Source organism: Pezoporus wallicus, unplaced genomic scaffold (assembly GCF_028554395.1).
Source record: "Pezoporus wallicus isolate ANWC-B61680 ecotype Strahan unplaced genomic scaffold, APGP_CSIRO_Pwel_v1 contig_2871, whole genome shotgun sequence".
Lineage (NCBI taxonomy): Eukaryota > Metazoa > Chordata > Aves > Psittaciformes > Psittacidae > Pezoporus > Pezoporus wallicus.
In genome coordinates this window covers 5,087,945-5,108,457 of record NW_026640775.1, presented here as the reverse complement: position 1 = coordinate 5,108,457, position 20,513 = coordinate 5,087,945, and the positions used below count along the sequence as shown (strand labels likewise).

The 20,513-nt window shown below is 42.5% G+C and overlaps 1 protein-coding gene across 9 annotated transcripts in view; it reads left to right on the top strand.

The window, feature by feature from the left end:
• Positions 1-14,221, top strand: part of TBXAS1 (thromboxane A synthase 1) — a 239,217-nt gene extending 224,996 nt beyond the window's left edge. For 8 of the 9 annotated variants that reach the window (XM_057420685.1, XM_057420693.1, XM_057420684.1 and 5 more), the window contains 4 exons: positions 7,264-7,352; positions 9,751-9,888; positions 13,010-13,172; positions 13,804-14,221. In XM_057420685.1, coding sequence (XP_057276668.1) covers positions 7,264-7,352; positions 9,751-9,888; positions 13,010-13,172; positions 13,804-13,878 — 465 coding nt within the window. In that variant the 3' untranslated portion in view covers positions 13,879-14,221. The remainder of the gene's footprint in view (positions 1-7,263; positions 7,353-9,750; positions 9,889-13,009; positions 13,173-13,803) is intronic. The other variant, XM_057420690.1, reaches the window with a different exon arrangement.
• Positions 14,222-20,513: the final 6,292 nt, after the last annotated feature.

Here is a 20,513-nt window from a genome sequence, read left to right as displayed (position 1 = left end):
TCTATTTGCAGCACAAAAATTCATGCTGATGCCTTTTAATATAAATGTAACGTGAGGAAATGAACATTTGATTAAACTAAGCACACGGGCCTTTTATATGCAAGTCCCTAATTTAAAGCACTGTCACCTCCATACAGAAAATACCTGCTGGAGCAGGAATGATTAAATTAAATCATCTGGCTCTTATGTGATACCATGAATGTCTGCTGAGAAGGGAAAAAAAAAATCCCTCCTCTTTATTCCTCTGGATCTGCTGCAGCCATCAAGGGACACTTCTGTAGCAGGAAGGATTAAGTCTTGCATGAACTTTAGTGCTTAATGTTCTTTGGACTGGTGACATGCCCTTCGGACAGACCTACCCCAGTTTTATAATTCTCTTTCTCAGCCTTTTGGGCCTCTGGCAGTCCTTTCTCCTGTTTAATTTCCTCCTTGCCTCCCTCCCAGTGGGATCCTTCACCATTCAGCATTTCTGCCACCCAAGTAGAAATTTTGATTGTGTCAGACAAGTGCAGAAAGAGAGACTTTGGAGCCTTGGTGGGCTGAGGAGGGAACTAGGGGGATTTCCTGGGGGCTGAGTGGTTTGTAAGGAGGTGAGAAACAGGCAGTCTCCGTGTCTCTGATGGGCTTAGCTTGCTGCAATGCAAGGCCAGGGATTATATCACATCCAGAAATAGCTGGAGCAAGGTACACATTGCATACAGGTAGGGAGCTACTCTGGGAGAGGAGCTGCTCTCCTCCACCCAACAAGGGGAAAAAAAATAGTATTATCAAGAGTAATTGTATACGAAAAGCTGCCTGGCTGGGCACTATCAGCACACTGGGTACCTGCCCCTTCCTTCATGACTTAGTTGCCCAATCTCACTCCCAGTTATTTGTTCACTTTTTGTTTTAAGGGCACCCATTTCTCTTGGCATGGGAATCTGGGACTAGGTGGAGTTGACAAATACACAAAATTGAGATTGAAACAGATTATTTTTTCTCCTTTCTTTTCCTTTGTAGCTTGCTTCATAAAAGGATTTCCTTAGTGATTTTCTTCTCTTTTCCTGCCTTTATTTTCCAGACCTTCTACCTGATGGCACTCATTCTGTTCTTGCTGATCACCATGTGTCAGTTGTAATGTAGGTGGAAGAGAATTTCTGACCTTTTTGGTGGCAGCTTTTGTGTTTATCTGCTTGGTTTTGGGACACTGTTCAGTTTCAGGAAGTATTTTTATCTCACAGAAGTTTCCTTGTGAATAGCGATGCTACAAAGACCTTGTTTTAGCACCGCCAAAGCTACTGGAGGTAGTGGAGGTCTGTCTTCTGTCAGGAGCTGAAGTATTTGATTTGAAAACCAAAGTAACATTAAAGAGAGTCAACACTGGTGTAACTTTATACTTTCTGGCTCCTTCCCCAGCACTATTTGGTACATGCTTAGAACCGCATTTTCCTCTCCCTTAACACTGATACAGCCCCAGGGAGCTGTGTGGATTTGCACCAAAGTAACAGAGCAAATTTGGCTGCAAGGTCTGCATGTAATGTGGTTATCAGTGCATAACTAGTGCACCAGCCTTTCCCACCACCTCTGAACTTGACCTGTGAATCAGCACCTGCCTCTGCCTGTGCTCATGCAACTTGCATGGTGATGAACATGGCAAGAGGGTGAATTTAGAGGAGGTATGAGTGTGACTAGCAGGTGATTCGAACAAAGAGATTTAATACAAAGTTTATCTGGCACACACAGTCTTTAGGAGCTGGAAGGAGTTTGTTTGAGATATCTGAAGAACTGAGTGCTGTTGCAGCTTGGGAAGTGCCTCTGTGAGCAAAGTAATGCTCCCAAACCCAGTGAGCACCCAGCAGGGGTGGGGGTGAGAGCCTTCGTGCTGCATTTCCATTTGAATGACAACCCAAGCAGATGAGAGGTGGCAGGTAACCAGTGTGGAATAAAGAAACAAAGGCAAAGCTTGGGAATACATGTTTTGGATAGCCTTTGCTTCCTTCTGAAGAAAGAGTTATGAGGGGATGGAGCTGAGGGCTTGCTTTAATGTTCATTTCTGAGGCCATGTGAGGAGTCACAATGCTGCTGGTGAGGCTTTAGTGCTACCAAGGTGTGCTGTAAGGACTCATGAGGAGAAGTGCTAGGCAGCTCAGGAAGCCTGTTTTTGCTGCATCTTAATATGGAAATGAGGCTTGTTCTCCTATTTTTCATTCCTGAACCTTGTTCTCAATTCTATAGTCAAGAACTTTTTATTTTGCTAGAAGATACCTTTCTATAGACCTCTGTCACTGGAAATGGCCTAGCAGTGTGTCTTAAAGCAACACTTTCTTCCATGCCCTGCCTCCTAGGACAAGTGGCACTTGGGATATTCAGGGTCCTGTTTTGCCATCATTAAGGGCTGGTTCTGCCTGGTGCCACACCTGAGAGACATCTCACTTGGCCACCATTCACAGGGTGGACAGAAGGCAGCAGGGGGAGAGGTTTTGCACTAAGTATCTCATGAGGACTACCTTCAGTATTTGGTCCAAGTTCTGAGGATAAAGCCAAGAATTTTATTTTTATTTTTTCTTCATCAACTTCGTCCCTATTTTTCTCCCTGACATTGGAGAGAGGTTTTAGTTTGGTGCTTAACAGGTATTTCAACATGTTGCTGTGGAAGAGGCAAAACAGGAAACAGGCTTTCTTTAAGCAACTTAAAGATAGGTGCCTGTTAAGCTATCCCACCACTTCTGTTCATTGATCTGCATTTTGAGTGCTGTCCTGTCTCTAACCTCTCCTTTCTTGATATGGTTGTTACCAAGATTGTCCTGGGGCAACCCTAACTTAGCACAGTATTCTTGCATTTCTTCCCTCTCTTCCCGGATGAGCGTGACATATGGCCTCTAGTTCTGCTAGGGGATAAGCAGCTCTGGAGGTGACCAAAGAAAGGTCAAAACCTCAGGCAGAATCTTTGATCTATCAGCAGCTTTTGATTCGTTAGATCAAGAAACGTATTGACCTGTTTGTGAATCCTGGCTATGGCTATGGTCTGAATAGCTCTTTGGGCAATTTGAAAGGGAGTGTGTAAGATTCACTGGGGTGATGCTGGCTTGATTTTGACTCACTGCCTCCTACTCTATTGCTATCAAAGTCTGCATGTTGGGCAAGGCAAGAGCTGATGTGGGCTGTGTGGCTATGCATACACAGATAAGTCATGTATCTGCATCTGCACTTGAGCAGATCTGCATGTCATCCCTCTGACATGGACTTTGTCACAGTCACACCTGCCCATGGGGCATTTGATTGGGATTGCAGTTGCTCAGAAACTGCAGCCAGTTCAGTATAAGGCCATGACTCAGCAGTGCTAGTTATGAGGAATGTGGTCTCTGCAGCCTTTGCTGCTTCCAAATTGATTTCAGGTGCACGTCACACTGTCAGACTCACAAAATTCCCCCTGATTTTTTTCATTTCTGGCTGCTGAGCATCACCAGACCATGACCAATAGGATAAGTGGAAATCTCTTATTCACTGATGTGTACTTGGATTACCATTCCCAAAACAAACGTGGTAGAGGAGGATCTGTGCCTCACTTATCAGCTACTTTTTGGAAAAGTTAGTATCTCGTCTTAAACTGTCTCTGAAGATGGGTTCATGCTGGACGTTTGTATAGAAGCAGCTGAGGTGTAGGCATATGTTCCCTTCTGCTGACTTGGCTGTGGTGACGCTAACTGTAGCCAGCAAAGAAGAGCAAGCAACTGGGAACAGTAACATCTCAAACTGCAGCAGAAAGATTGGCCAGACCTCTCCTGTCAGCACTTGGATTCCCTTGATGTTCATTGAGGAATTAAAAGTTAACTGAGGGTGGTGGCAAAAAATAGATTGGCCTGCCTAGAAAACGTTAAACCTGAAAATGTTAATACTGAAAAGCAGAGGTGGATCTGAAGGCACTTATCTCTCTTGGAATTTATATAGGGATTAAAACACACATCATCCTTGTAGCACATACGCAATTTTATAATCACTTCTTTTGTTTCACCTCAGGGTACTCTGTGGGGTGAAGAATTAATTTCCCACCTCTTTCTAAGGAATAGAGTCCTGGGATTTGCTGTCAGTCATAAAGGAGAGTTTGTGGCCAAACTACATGTTTTCTGGACCTCAGAAGTGATTGAACGGGCTGGGATGGGTGAAGGTGTACCACCACATTTCTGGAAATTAAACAGGGGAAACATGCATACAGAGAAATGCCACAAGATGCTATATGGCCATTTCACTTCCACACCAACAGGAAAAGATGCATTAGAAAAACTGCTGTGCAAAGCAGTGGCTGAAAAATTAAAATACAGGATGTTTAATTACATGCAATGTGATGCCTCCTTTCTCCCCCCACATCTCTACTTGTTAATGAAAAGGCACCTAATCTTAAGTAACAAGCAGGGGGTTAAAGTGTCATCTTTGCGCAACGCCATCCGCCACCCCAGCAAAATTGCCAGCAGTTAAAAGATATAAACAGGGACGTTTTGGGAGAAAAGCATATTGAAGTTCCTTTGAAATGTGCTTGGATAAAGGAATATTTTGAAGAGCGGGAGTGGAAAAACAAATGGAAAATATTTTCTTTGAAAGGGAAAAAAAAAGCAACAAACTGTCCTTCCTAAATAGAGATACTTGGCTGGTGTGTACTTTATGCAGCTGTAGGTCAGACCTTGCAAACAAGTACTAAATTAGGTTCAACTACTTTGATGCTAAAAGCATGGAAGTGCCAGTAATTAAGTTGCATCAAATGTAGGAAATGACTGATGTGTCTGCCATGCTGAAGATAGCAGAGTTCACTGTGCTGCCATTTGACTGACCCCTTTTTATTTATGTAAGCAAAAGGAATTTTCTTCTAAGGAAAATCAGCTGGTTTTACACCTTTCTTTTGTTTTCTGAACAGCTAATCCCCTAAAGGTATAGAAGCTATTTGAAAGAGCAAATCAAAGCCGCCATAATTTAGTGTTTTATTATTTGTTGATGTATGGTTTGATTTAGTGGCTACTTATTATATCAGGTTACCATATAATTATCTTAATTATTGACTCCAAAGTAAGTAGAGGGATTATGAGAGAGACAGGAAGGCCCAGTGGAAAGAGCATGGCTCAGAGAATCGAACACATCGCAGTGTGCTCTTGGCTCCACCATTCATTTACTCTGAGCCGGAACTCTTCCTTCAGCCATGAAATCAGGAGGGATTGCAGGGACAGGACTCAGATGCTGACGCAGGATTCAAAGAGATGCAGGAGAGCAGTATGAAAAAGACAGAGGAAAGTTCTGAAAGAGAGATGTAAATTTCGCAAGAAACAAATAAAAAAATGAATACACACCACAGCATGCATTGTCATCGAAGCACGGAGCAAACTATGTAGTCATGGAGAAAGGTGGTTTTGCCACAAAGACCTGAAATTTAAGCCTGATCACGGTTCATTTCCAGCCTCTGATACCAATTTCCCATGTGAAATCAGGAAGCCCTTGGATCCCTTTCTGCAAAACAAAGCTGCTAAAAATCATCCTTCTGTCTTTGTTTTTAGCTACTCACATTATTGGAGCACAGCTCCTAGCACAGCCTTCAGCCATGGTTCTCATGACATTGTGGTCATTTGGGGCTTTTAGTCTCCTAGTCCTTTTTCTGATAACCATCGACCTAAGCCAAAGGGTTGAGTTAGTAGACACTACTGCAATAAAAAAGCAACATTGAAAGGCTGTCAGTGTAGTCTGTGCTTCCTGTATTGATAATATTTGACATATACTGACAAAATACTTCATCTATTGACAAACTGAGTTGCATCTTTTTCTCTACGATAGAAGCAGACACACTGGTTCTGCTCAGCCTGTGCAAATTACTTTTTCTGCTTTTCCTTTTCTGTCCTGAGCCCCAAACCGGGGATAATAGAATGTATCTATTTCCTGCCTAGAAAAGATCAGTTAATGTGAAATGGTGCATGGTGGCTTAGTGCTGAATAAGTGGGATACTCTAATCCAGCAAGGTATCCTTGTTCTATTGTACGCCTTTTCTGCATACCATCTGGAGTTGTTCTCTGCTTAGTATTTTCAGTATGTACCATATGTTTTTGCATGAAAATTCAATAAAATATGCATTATACATGAAAAGTGCTGTAGTAAATAAAGGAAGGATGGAATCCAGTCCCCTTCATGAACGGCAGGGGCCCCAAATCTTCATAAAAGGTTTAGTCTAGTCTGACGTCTGTGCTTTTCTCCAATTTACTCTGTGTCAGTCTTTAGGAGATGCTCTAATTTAAAACAAAACTCTGCTTTCCTGACGAGGTTATTAGATGTACTTTGGCTGCCCTCTGCTGAGAGCACTGAATAAGACAGGGGAATTGTCCTTTTACCAGGAAAGGAAAAAGTGGGAGAAATTCTCTGTTCACGCACTGAGTCGTATCACTGCTGCTGGTGGTCATCTGTGGTTTGGTGTCTGTCACTGCTGCCTGGCAGAGGGCAAAGTCTTCCAAGCTACAGTCCTGTTTGGGTTTTAGTGACCCCCAGTTGTTGTCAAGGGGCAGGTGCTTTTGTAGACCAACAAACCATGTGTGTGGGCTCAGGTATTTGCCTGCCATGCAAAATTAAGCAGCGTTACACAAGGGGCAGCCATGGAAGGAAAGAGACTTCACTCCCCAGGCACTATTGCAATCCTTCCAAGTGGGATTTGAGCTGTTTGAGCCCCCTCTACTCCCTGTCTACTGAGCAGTGCAGTTCACCACTGTGTGCTGCTCCTCATCAGGGTGCCCGTTCCTTCCAGTGCCATCTCCCACCCCCCTGCAGGCATCACAGCATTAACACTTTGGTTCATTTCTATAACTGGGGAAGGGTTTGCTCCAACCTCAACAAGAATAACTGAAGGACCTGCTATTTCTTTTGAACAAAACACTCCTGGTCTGCCATGCTCTTGTCTTTGGGAAGACACAAGGGTCCTGTGAAGATTTTAGTGCATGTATGAAACAATAGCTCTGTTGTAGCTATTAACGCTCTCTGTAATACTCTGTTTCTAATAATTCCTAGCAAGCTGATTTATTATTATATCTTCAGCTGGGCTGCACACCAAAGCATTTTGATGATGAAATGAATGTTATACACACATTTAATTACTGCCCACATTTTTGGATAATTTTATCATTTACTGTTTTAGATGAGACATTGAGTTCTTCTACAGGAAAAATGCCCAGTAAAAAAAAAATGGATGGTTTAAAACTCATCTGACATGAGTTTGGCACTTAAATGTAAGAAAATGTAATTGTTCCTTTCTCCCTGCCTTTTCAGGTGCTTCCTGATTACAACAATGTACAAGAACTCCCTTATCTGGACATGGTGATTGCAGAGACACTGCGCATGTACCCACCTGCATTCAGGTATTCTTTTTTTTTCCACTTCTGATTCCACAGGGTAGATTCCTAGCTCTATAAAATGGAAATCTGCTGTTGGAAGACCAATGTGCCCTTGGTCTCTGTGCCAATGTCAATACTGCTTGTGCATTTGAAAGATATAAAATAGCCTATCGAAGGAAAACTGGCCAATACTGGTATTTCTAAAGCACTTTTTTACAACATACAGGCCAAGATTGTTTCCTCACCGTTCTTCACATCCCCCAAGGCTAGAGGATGGAGCCATTTTGCAGCAGGACTGGCTGCAAAGCTGGATGGTGCTGCTTCCATATGCCTCAGGCTTTAGGGATATGGAACAAAGACCTACCCTAGCCTGTTGGTCATTAAAGCCTTGATCTGTGGAAGTGTTGCACACTCAGAAAGCTGTATTTTACATGTGTGTTTAACTTGGGCCTCTACCGATTTGTACTTTGTGCTGTATTATACTAATATAACTAAATGTAGCTAATGGCTACAGCCATTATAGTTTGAAAGTTTTGCCCCAATTCACACAAGACTAATCTTATTAAGTTATATTGATGAACTAAAGAAAATAAGCTAGAAAACTGTCAAATTTCCAAGTTATCACAAGATAAATTCAAATGTTAAGAATGGAGCTTTTCGAAGTGGCCAGCCAATTGCACTGCTCCTCATGAAGCTGGGAAAAATGTGGAAAGAAGACAAAACTGAACTTGCTGTGAGAGCCTCTGAAAAGTTTATCCCATGACAGCAAGCACCTTAAGAGAAAAAAGCTTAAAATCATACTCTCTTTTATATGTTCACAAAGACCAGAAGTCAGGACTTCTCCATGGAAGTCTGCAGAATTGTTCAGAGACAAGCAAAAAATATTGTCATAGATATTTGCTCTTGGATGAGATGACTGGGCTTTACTATGTTATACATGGCGTAATGTAAGTAGAAATTGTTTTGCCAGTTAAAGCATCTGAGATCTTTGAGCTTCAGCTGAAACACTGGGAAACAATCAATGCTTGTCAGATAGGAAATAAAATGAGAATGGAGCAAAGTTGTTCCAAAGTTTCAGTTGGCATTGTCAGTGGTGTTTATTGATTTGGCTTTTGTTCTGATGGATGGGGAACGGCTAGGACAGCCCAGTACCTCAGAATGTTAATTGCTTGTGACAAAGATAATGCTGAGTTAGGGGAAAAGTCAGTAGCAGCCAAGCTTATTATGAGTTGTTTTATTAAAAAATGAACTTAATAGCCAGAGAACTTTCTTCCCCAGAACTCATGTTTCCACTATCACCAAATTCATGTAAGGATGGGAAGGATGGCTTGTCAATGTGTTTTTTAGCATGCCAGTCTTTTGTTCCAGCTTTGGAGCCTCTTATTATTTATTTATCTATAAGAAAGACAGAGATGTATGACAGCGAGGAAAGAATGTGTTCCTGTAATGATACCGGACTGACAGTCCTGAAACTGAAATCTTTGTTCTACTTCTTAGGCACAGTACAGGGAGCAGCAAAGGGAGCTCCTGCATTTGTTCTCACCCCTGTGCTCCAAGCTAGTACTGGGGAATAGCACCTAGGCTGAGATAGCAGGGCACTCATCTGGGTCTGGGCTGGTTTGCGGTCTGCAGTGACCACACAAGCACCAAAAGAGCTGGATCAGGATCTGCCACCATACAAGTGCACCCACACGCTATTTCTTAGAAGGTTTACACACCCAAGCTGAGCTTTGGCAGGTGGCTTTTCTTAGTCTTCTTGTCATGATAAGGCTGCTAAGGACAGTCCTACTCTGTCACCTATCACCACAAGATGTGAGGAAATCGCAGAGTTTTGTTGTGAGCATCATGCCTGTCTTTGATGAGCGTATGTGAAATAACTTTCCAAAGCTTGTGAATTAGTTGTGTTTTTGTAGCAGCAGCAGCAGAACACTTAGCCCTAATATAAAAAACATCCCTTGCTAAGTTTCACTTGCTGTCCCAACATGGGGAAGCTTCTCAAATAAACAAGTTCAAAACTATATTTGATCCAATTTTCTCCTGAAAGCAAACCAGCATAATCTTTCTGTCTGTTAGAGATGACTGACACATTTCATCTGCAGTTTTCGTAAAGAATCAGCCTAAAACCAACTTTAGCAACAAAATTGTAGTCTGACAGTAAATGTTTGGGGAAAACTAAGCAACCAGAAATGCTTCACTGTTAAAAGGACAAAAGTTAGCCAGCTGGGTTGGAGCTGTGTGCTTGTAGGTGGAGATGATTGTAACCAGAGAAGACACTAGCATCAGCAATGGTATTTACCTGCTGGGAATGTGTTACTTCTGAAATCGCAGGGTCAGTCCAGCTAAGAGATTTATTTTATGGTTCCCTCCAACTGAACTTTTACCTTTATTAATCATCTGGGATACATGACACTTACTGTTTCAGGTTTACTCGGGAAGCAGCTAAAGACTGTGTAGTGCTGGGGCAGCGTATTCCAGCTGGGGCTGTCATTGAAACTGCAGTTGGACATCTCCACCACAACCCTGAGTTCTGGCCAGAGCCTGAGAAGTTCATCCCTGAGAGGTACATGGGGTTATGCTTTCCATTCTTAGGTTGAAGTCCTTATTTCATCATAGAATGGTTAGGGTTGGAAAGGACCTTAAGGTTATCTAGTTCCAACTGGGTGTCTTTAGATCAAAGGCCTGCCTTAAATGCTGTTTTACACATAAGGGTGGGCAGAGGACTCCAGCCTATCCAGTGGAGACACCAGATTCTGATGGTCCTTCACAGCCACAGCCACCCACTATTCACCCAAAGCTGAATTTCCACCAAGAGGAGCAGACTTTAATTTAGGTCATAAAAATGTTATTTCCACCAAATACCCACAGAGGGTGTGAGGTTTGGTCGAGGTTGAAATGTGGTGCAGTGTTTCAGACCTGTTCCCAAATCAGGTGCTGCAAATAGTGTCTCCTCCAGATGAGAAATTCTGAAGTGAGATAGTATATTCACTGGCATGGAGGTACTCATGAAACTTGTCCAGCTCCTGGCTGGTCTAGAGCAGTCGTTTCACCTGAGATCTTGTAATGGTGTAAGTACACTGTATCAGGAGAACCTATCCCATCTATTCCCACTGGGAATTTGCTTTCTGTCCATAAGTTAGGATCCTGGGTTCTTAGATCTGCTTGGCAAGACATTCACATCCAGCATTTATTTATTCTCTTCAGCTGGGGTCAAGGAGAAACTGTCAAGTTATGTTTTAGTACCCTGCTCTGTCTTACAGATGCTGAGTTGAGCTTACAGGGGAAGTTTCAGCTGATGTGGTGCTGTGTGGAAGCACAATTCAGTTTCACGGGCATCTCTGCTTTAAGCTGTTCTGGGAGCAGTTGCATTATGTTACCACTATGTTGAAAAGTCTGCTAAGAAAACAAGTGCACGCTCCACAAACTGGGTGTAAGGCAGACAGCCTAGAACAGGTTTTGCCAGTAAGACAACATATGTATGGTGTAAATGCGTTTGCCTAATGCTCCCTCTGGAGCAAATCTTGGGATATGCTCTATCAGGTACCTTAAGGCCATAAAGAAGAGTAATGACAGGGTTAGAGAAGCTTTTGCTGTGGGAGAATCTTAGCACTAACTAGTCTAAGGGTTTTTTTTTATTTATTCAGAAATGCTGTTTATTCACCACTTTAACAATACTATGAAAGTACATTACAGGGTAAAACAGATAGTGGGGGCTGTAGTCCCCTTGACTTGTATGGTGCTGTTTGTTATGAATCTGAGATGAAATTTCCTTTTGAAGTATCCCTGAGGAATGAAGCATAACTACTAACTCTTTCCTCAGATTGTATTAGTTGGTAATGTTAGTAAGAATTATAAAATAAGATCTTAAAAAAAATAAATTAATTCAGCTACAGCCTTTTTCCCCCCTAATGTTTCATTTTGAAATCTGCCTCAAGAATAGTACAAGGGAGACTTTAAATTTAACAGAATGATATATGGGGGTGAGCAAGGCAAGAACTGCATTAACCTGTTTGCATGAGATATGCAACAGTGCTCAGTACCTGAGTTAATAGTCCTTTAATCTCAAATTATGGGCTTCTATAGTACTTTTTGCACTAGTATCCCAATCTTATATAGGATATCTAAGTGTGGGGATGGGATTAGCAGAATACACAGTATTATTTTTTTCCTAACTTCAAAATAGCCTATATTATCCAGTATCTGAAGCAGACCTACAAGGATGCCGGAGAGGGACTCTTCATCAGGGACTGTAGTGACAGGACAAGGGGTAATGGGTTCAAACTTAAACGGGAAGTTTAGATGATTGGATACAAGGAGGAAGTTCTTTACTGCGAGGTGGTGAAGCACTGGCATAGATTGCCCAAAGAAATGACAAATGCTCCATCCCTGACAGTGTTCAAGACCAGGCTTGATGAAGCCTTGGGTGACATGGTCTAGTGCGAGGCGTGCTTGCCCACGGCAGAGGTTTGGAAGTAGATGATCTTAAGGTCCTTTCCAACTCTAATAATTCTGTGATTCTTAGACCTTATCTCTTTCTACCCTGCATGAGATCTCCAGGCCATAGCAGTCTAAATTTCTTGCAAACTGTATCCAAACAGATGGGAGATTTTCAGGGATGACCCCATACATAAAGAACAGAGCTTTCACCCACATGCAGAACTGGATAAGTAGTTTTGTACTACCAGGACAGCTCCAAATACCTTAAGACATGGGAAGGCTATGTATATTTCCAGGGTGATGTCACTGGTGTAAAGGTTTGCTTGTTTTAAGGAACGACTCTGAACAGTGACTCAGCACAGGCCAGGGTGAGGCTCACCTTGTTTATTATGCATTGGCCTTAATAACTTATACTGGCTCAGCCTCTGTATTCTCATCTGTACATATTCTGCCCAATGTACATCCATCTTTGCAGATGCTGGCAAACAGATTTCATTTTTTTCTTTGTACTGCTGTTCAAATAGGAATTTTTATTTCCTTCCTTGAGAAAAAAAAAAAGACTCATTTCTAGATGGTTGATCAAGTATTTTAAAGCTAGCTAGATGTGGAACTGCATCTGCATACAGACTGACACATTAATCAGCCTGTACGATTGGCTGAGGTACTTCAGCTCTAAGAACAGAATTGTGTGCAATTTCAGTGTTTCCCAACTGGGAAACTGGTCCCTTTGGACCAAGAGCAGAGAGAGGGCCTCTACTGAATTATAACTATCTTCCATGGCCTAGTCAATCCCATGAGAATTCATCTCCCCTTACAAGCTATAAAGAAAAATTCCCATTGATCTGTCTCTGTGTTGTACAGCAAGGAAGTGATGGTTCAAATTGCAGCCCCTTAGTTTCCTCTTAGCCGTAATCTCTTCCTCATACATGCAAAGGTCGACAGAGATAGTATGTCTGCACCTAAAGTTATCATTCTGCTGAGCGTGGTCATGAAGTGAAAGCAATTCATGAAAGATAGATTGAAAGCAATGTCTGTCTGTCCTCTCCTGGAATCACCAGTTGATAAGGGCTGATGGCAGTAAGTTTACTTAAGGGTGTCATCCCCATCAGGACACAACCTGTCAATAGTGCCCTTGACCTGTCCATTAAGACCAATTGAAATAGCCACCTTTTGAAATGTGAATTAAAAACATGGAATCAGGAGCAAAAAGCATTTATTGAACCAGTTTCCATCTCTGTACCTTCTAGGTTTACAGAGGAGGCTAAGAAGGAACGTCATCCCTTTGCATACCTACCCTTTGGAGGAGGACCCCGTGGCTGCATTGGCATGAAAATGGGATTGCTGGAGACAAAAATCACTCTGCTGAGGATTTTGCAGAAGTTTCAATTTAAGACCTGCCCAGAGACTGAGGTTTGTACAAGCAGACACTTAAAGGCCACACTTGTCAACTTCAGGGAGTTGACAGTGTTTCCTAGAAAGGATGTCTGACTTGCCTTTGTGACTTCCTCGTAGTTTGAGAAAACTGGTAGAGCCACATCCATAATGAGGAGGGACAAGAGGCCTGGACTGCTAGTTTTAATCAAAGCTTTATTTAACCTTTACAATTTTTCCAACAAAATAAACAGTTACACAGCCCTGCCTTAATGGAGAGCAGTGTAGCAACACTACAGTCAAAACCCCTTGATTTACACAGGCTGAGAATGGGCATACATCTGTCACGGGATCTTAGCACTTCAGGTTATTCTTATTGCTATATACATTGCACCTGGCACTTACTCAGCAGCAGTAGAGTTTATAGAGTTAATTTCTTTCTGTTCAGATCTGCAGTGTACCTGGGCAACTACTGTCTCAGCCTCCGGGTGTAAATTCTATTTAATATTACACTACCACAGCTCACTATAGAACAAGTACTTTACAGCTTCCACAGTAATCCTGGTATGAATTGGTCCCCCAGCAAAAATGTCTGTCTGTATATGGGGGTGTTGTACACACATAAACAAATACGTACACCTGTACATAAGATGATCTTTTTTTCTTTCAGATTCCTTTGCAGCTGAAATCAAAAGCTACACTTGGACCGAAAAATGGAGTCTACATCATGTTAGAATCTCGCTAAGAGAAAATGTATATCCCGAAGCCTTCTGGGATGGAACTCCTTGTTCAGTGATTCTCTGGGTATAATTATTTCTCTAAACCCCAAAGACAGGTAGGAGCCTAAGTCCCACTGATGGTCAGTAAAGTGGGGCCTCACTGCCGTCCTGTGGGAGAGCCACCCAACCCTTTTTTAGGTGAGACAAGGGCTCCACAGTCTTTCTGGTGGTTTTCAAGTCACTGTGAATAGTACCTGTAAAGAAGCATCCCACTTTCAATTGCTTTTCTACATCACACTTCCTTTTACTCATTTGTAAGTATGCTTTCTTCATGCTCAACTTCAATAAATGGAGCAGGTATTAAAGGTATGCACAATTTACAATAGATTTTTTTATTACAATTGATTATTTCATATATCCTTCCATACACTTACTAGTCCCTACTCTAAAAAAAGAGGCACCACAGTTCAGTTGTAGCAGAAGACCTGGGAGCCAGTGCATTGGACTTTATCATGAACTCTGCTAAAAATCAAAGCTGAGTCTCCTGCACAATGCTTAATCTCTCCCTGTGTCTGTAAAGTGGAAGGACTTACACCTTTTTCAGGCTTCTGAAGTAATTTGAAATAAATTTAGATTAAAAATTTGCACTCGGTTCATTGCATCAACATGACTGAAGAGAAATGAAGTGTTCCCCTGCTTACCAGTTAAGTTCTAGTAGCTAAGCCCAAAGACACGAGGTGACAGCCATTCTGCTGGCTACTGAACTGTTGGATAGGTGGAAAAGAGAGATGTATTTAAAGAAAGCAGGATGTCTGGAGGAAATTTAAGGATAATTTGAAGAAGTTGGTACAACATCTGCTTCATGTTGAGGCCTTTCCTTTCCAAGCGTTGCAGTTGGCACTATCCTTTTCTAGCTCATTGTCTCAAGGAAATTAAGACCGCTGCATGCATTAGAGCCAATGGCAAGAGAATCCGACCCAGGACCATCAGTGCCAGCGGCTCACTTGATTCCTTATGTGACCCTGGAGCAGGTCATGTCCCAAGTGCCTCACTCCACTCAGGAAGGAACTTGTCTGATTGCCAGCTACAACAGTGCCATAGATCCATTCAAGCTGTATGGCTGCACACATGCATCTTCACAGCCAAAGCAGCAGTATGATTTTGTTACCATAAAAATTGGTTGGAGAAACTCTCTAAGACTCAATTTGGAGTTTTAGAAAGCAGGCATTCTTTATTGCAGAGCTGGGCACACACGCGAATCATTTTGCAAAGGTGGCCGCATCCATTGCTTGCCGGCAGCAGCTGTATATTCAGCACACTCATGTGTATTCACAGTGTTTCCAGGAAATGATTTACATATTAATGAGATTTCTGGGAACTAATTATAATAATTGTAATTACTCATGCACTTTCTTGCTGCATGGGGGTCTCTGCTGGTCGCCAATAATCTTCCTTACTGCATTTACTGAATGACGACAGAGCCTGTGCACGTTCACAAGGTCCTAGTGCCAAGTTAGCAGTTGGTATGTCTTTGCTTCTGTTCTGTTCCAGTCTTGCTCCACAATGGGCACCACTCTGCTATCTTGAAGGCTAGCACCCTGGTCTTATTTACTGTCTCCTTAGTTGTTATCAGTTCTGTGATGTTCCTTCCCCCGTCAGCCGAACATTCCTTTCTCTCTATGTGTTAGCAAGTTAGAACAGTTTGGTCTATTCTACTGTTAGTTTAAAGACACACACACTATTGTTAGTTTAAACCTACACTTTAAGCCTACAGTTTCACTCTTCGCATTCTCCCCCCGCTCCTTCCTACTCCTCTACAAAGCCCTTCAATCACCATACAGCTAGTGAAGCATCACACAGCAGTGAGCAATTGACCAGGAAAAAAAGAAACATTTCCTACAGTGTACACCACAAACTAGCTGGCTGTACAACTGTGCTGCTTTTGGCCAGGATAGAGTTAATTTTATTCATAGTAGCTAGTATAGGGCTATGTTTTAGATTTATGTTTTGTTACTGCTGGGCAGTGCTTACACAGAGTCAGTACTTTTTCCGTTCCTCACATCTCCCCACCAGTGAACAGGTTTGGGGTGCACAAGGAGTTCGGAGTGGACACAACAGGAACAGCTGACCCCAACTGACCACAGGGATATTCCATGCCATATGACAGTGTTTGACATATAAAGGTGAGGGAAGAAGGAGGAAAGGGAGGATGTTCAGAGTGACAAGTGGCATTTGTCTTTCCATGTCAGTTACTCATGATGTAGCCCTGCTTTCCTGGGGATGGCTGAACACCTGCCTACCCATGGGAGGTGGTGAATGAATTCCTTGGTTTTGCTTTACTTGTGTGCATGGCTTTTGCTTTACCTGTTAAACTGTCTCTACCTCAACCCACAAGTTTTCTCACTGTTATTCTTCCGATTCTCTCCTCCGTCCTGTTGGGAGGAGTGAGCGAGTGGCTGCATGGGGCTTAGCTGCTGGCTGGGGTTAAACCACAACAACAAAACTATGAGAGGAGATGGTCTCAGTCCCTGGGTCCTTTTTAAAATTTATGTATTTTTTCTTCTTTTTTTTTTTTGACAGTTTTTATAATAGCAAGAAATTCTTATGGCCATAAAAATGAGGAAGCACCTGGTTCTTTGCGAGTGCTCACCTTCTCCCTGCTGACATACTCTGCTCGAGGTTTCCTTAGGTACAGCATCCCTCTTGATGGCATGCACAGAGAAGTGTGGCAGCAGGAGGAAGAGGCTGACTGCTCAGCTTTACTGCAAGGATTGCTGGAAGGAGCCATCTGCTCACTGAGCCCTAGCTAGTTCCCAAGTTTCTCTCCAGCAACCACCTTTTGCTGCCTTCTTCCCACATGCTGCCTTAACACTGATCAAATTACTGTATCTGGCTCCTGGAAGATTTTGTCTTTCATGGGGTTTATTTGTTTTTAAACAGAGCTCTACAGGTAGTAGGGGTGAAGTACTGACCTGGGAATCTTGGAATTGTTCCTATTTCCATGGAGCATCAATGGCATGCTAAAACAGAAGTGCCTGGTTACAGATGTACTGATTATATGACTTACTGATGGAGTGAATGTCCTTTATTTGAAAAGAAACACACCTTATATACTTTAATTTTTACACATTATCCATCATTTTTCCCTCTTGAAAATGTGCTGGCAGCTGATTTACTGTACAGCTTACACATACAACTGGCAAAAATTTGGATGGGCTTTGCTTAAAAGCTTCTCACCTACATGAATAAGCAGGACACTCATTCCAGTCTCAAGACAGCTATGAAAGGCATGTTTGTCCCATCAGATTATTTTTTTCCTCTTTTTCTTCCTTATGTGACTTATCAGGTCATTGTGCATGCAGTATTTTACCAAATACTCCAAGCCTAAATCAAGCTTGTACCTTTCTTCCATATGTTCATGTAAGGGCTGTTGTACATCTTGTCTCAATGCTGTTTATATCCTCAATAGTTACCCAAGAAGGCGTCACTAATGTGTAGAGTAGTTGAACTCATATTTCTGGGACTGAACAGAAGCATAATCATAATCATAGAATCAGAGAATGGTTTGGGTTGGAAGGGACCTTAAAGCTCACCCAGTTCCAACCCCCTGCCATAGGCAGGGACACCTTCCACTAGACCAGGTTGCTCAAAGCCCCATCCATCCTGGCCTTGAACACTGCCAGGGATGGGGCAGCCACAGCTTCTCTGGGCAACCTGTGCCAGGGCCTCAGCACCCTCATAGTGATACAGTTACCAGACACCATACAGACATTTTACCAGGACACTTAATGATGCTGGCCCTCATCCTAGCTGTGTGGGCTCAGAAACATACCTAAAAACCAAGCCATGTTGAGGGACCAGAACTGCTCTAGCCCCCTGAAAGCATATATTTGAAAAAATCCAAACATGACTGACAGCAGCTCTCCAGAACAGAAACTGGTAATAGCATGTTAATCACAGTGCATTTGTGCAACCCTGTAACATGAGCCCAAACTGATCATAAGCAGAGTTGTCTGCTTCATAAGAACCCCTCCAATAAATAAATAAATAAATAAGCTGTATGCTTATAGTTGCAACGTCAATGCATAACTGTATATCCCAAAGTTATAGCAACTACTAGCCTTTCTGTTTGTCATGGCTTAAGCCCAGAAAGTAACTCAGTATAATGCAGCTGCTTGCTCACACACCACCCCTGCTTCCTCACCCCCTGGGCTGGATGCAGAGGAGAATCAGAAGAATGTAAAATGCATGGGTTAAGAACAGATTAATAACTAAAATAAAGTACAATACAATACTACTAATAATAGTAAAAAAAAAAGGGAAATAACAAGGAAAGTGATATAAAACTAAAAAAGGAAAAAACAAAAACCAACCAAACACGATGCACAGTACAATTGCTCACCACCCACTGATCAGTGTCCAGCCCACCCCCAAGCAGCAAGCTCCCCCCAAGCCAACTCCCATCAGTTTACATCCTGGGGATGATGTGCTGTGGTATGGTATACCCCTTTGGCTAGTTTGGGTCAGGTGCCCTGTCTCTGCTTCCTCCCAGCTTCCCCTCCTCCCAGAGCATGAGGCTCAGAAACTTCCTGGTCAGACTAAACGTTACTGAGCAACAACTTAAAAACATTGGTGTTATCAGCATTGTTCCCAGGCTGAAAGTCAAAACCACAGCACTGCACCAGCTACAAGGAAGAAAACTAACTCTATCGCAGCCAAAACCCAGACACTGGTACAGCAGTTGAGTCTAGGGAGAAACAAGGAAGCAGATTTAAAATAATTTCTCTCCTCAGAAAGTGTGTTGTCTTGCATTGCTGAGCTGTGGGTTTGTTTAAAATTGGGCATGTCTGTCTGTTTTACAAAAGGGTCTCAGTCATTCTCTGACAGCCGATACAAAGCAAAAGCTGTTTAGGAAAGGAAAGCTTCTATTAAAACCATCTTCTGGATTTTGCAATGATTACAGAAAGGTGTCAGTATAAAATGGTATTTTTAATGAGACGGCTGATACAGAAAACCTTTAAAGCTTTGTACTTTATAAATAGTATTCCTAGAAAAACAAAGCTGGATGTTACAAGTTATCATGAGTCACTGCTTGCAAATTTGAACTGTTTATTCTTACCTGGCATTAAACTGCAGAATTTCCTCTCTGCTTGTGATCATTCTGCAGTGGCCACCCTCTCATTTCCCTTTGTTAAACCATGTTCCAATCTTGGACACAGCTTCACCTAATATTCTTTTTCTGTGCATTTCCAGTAGTAAATATGCTAGAACAATTTAAAGCCGACTTGCAAACTGTTTATTTCAGTGCTAAGTCTGCACTGGCCCTGCTTTCTTTCTTCTAACTGTGATAAGTCTGATCAGTCTCCAAGATGTTTGCTCCCTGCACTGCTGGGTGCTATGGCTGCTTAAGATGAGGGAGCTGGATTACCTATCCCCTGGTAAAACAGGTAAAAGCACCAGTAACACTGGCCATGTAATAGCTGTCTCTCCTGATGTTGTGCTGGAAGTACTGCAAAGTCAAACAGCATTTCTACAACTCCCACATGCCCTTTGGCTCAAAGGCAATGCTGTACAGCAGTTTCTTAGAAGCAAAATGCAAGTCTTCTCCAGCACTGAGCACACTACCGTAACTGGCATGTGCCATACACCTAAGTTACTCTTACCCACCACCCCAACTTCTCCAGGCTGCAGGTATCCAACCACAGTAGTGTACTGCCAGTCCTTTGCTGCTGCCAACACCGACATCTCATAAAATCCAGCCAGAATACCATGACAGACCTGATTACAGATGAAACCCATTAAATGGTGTGGTGGGTTAACCATGGCTGGCTGCCAGGCCCTGACCCAGCCCAGTGGGTTAGGAGCCAGGGGTTCATAAATGACTCTGCTCCATACTGCACTACTGGCACAGCAAAGTTATTTGCTTCTGCTAGTGTGCCATCTGTCTTCATAGAATGGTTTGGGTTGCAAAGGACCTTAAAGTTCATACAGTTTCAACTCCCTGCCATGGGCAGGGACACCTTCCACTAGACCAGGCTGCTCAAACCCCCATCCAACCTGGACTTGAACAATGCCACGGATGGGGCAGCCACAGCTTCCCTGGGCACCGTGTGCCAGGGCCTCACCACCCTCATAGTAAAGAGCTTGCGAGGATGGACCCGTTATAAAAAAAGGGAACAATCTTCACAGATTCTCCTCACATGATGTAAGACTGAGTAAGAGATTATTACACTGTTGCTGCTCAGTTTTTTCTTAAGTAGCCAAGAAATGTCCTCACTCAGAAAAGAGGTTCAATATAAATTTTTGTTGAAAGTTTAGATTTAATGCAAATGACTTTTTAATCTGTTCATTTTCAAATGCAATCCAATCAGCTGTACAGGGACTCCATTATCTAGGAGCAGCATCTTTAATACAGTTTCCAAGAACTCAGAGATGTAGCAAAACATGGTGCTTTCAGTAGTGAGAATGAAAACCAGGACAAGGAATCTAGTGGTCTGAAAGCCTGTTTATTTACTACACACAAGAAAGTTATCACTGCAGTTTCAGAAGTGGAAAACATGGTAACTTTTACTTTTTGTGTGTTAATGGAGAGATAGCAGATGACAAAGTAACACAACCAGCCATATTTTCCATACACACACACACACACGCACATACATAT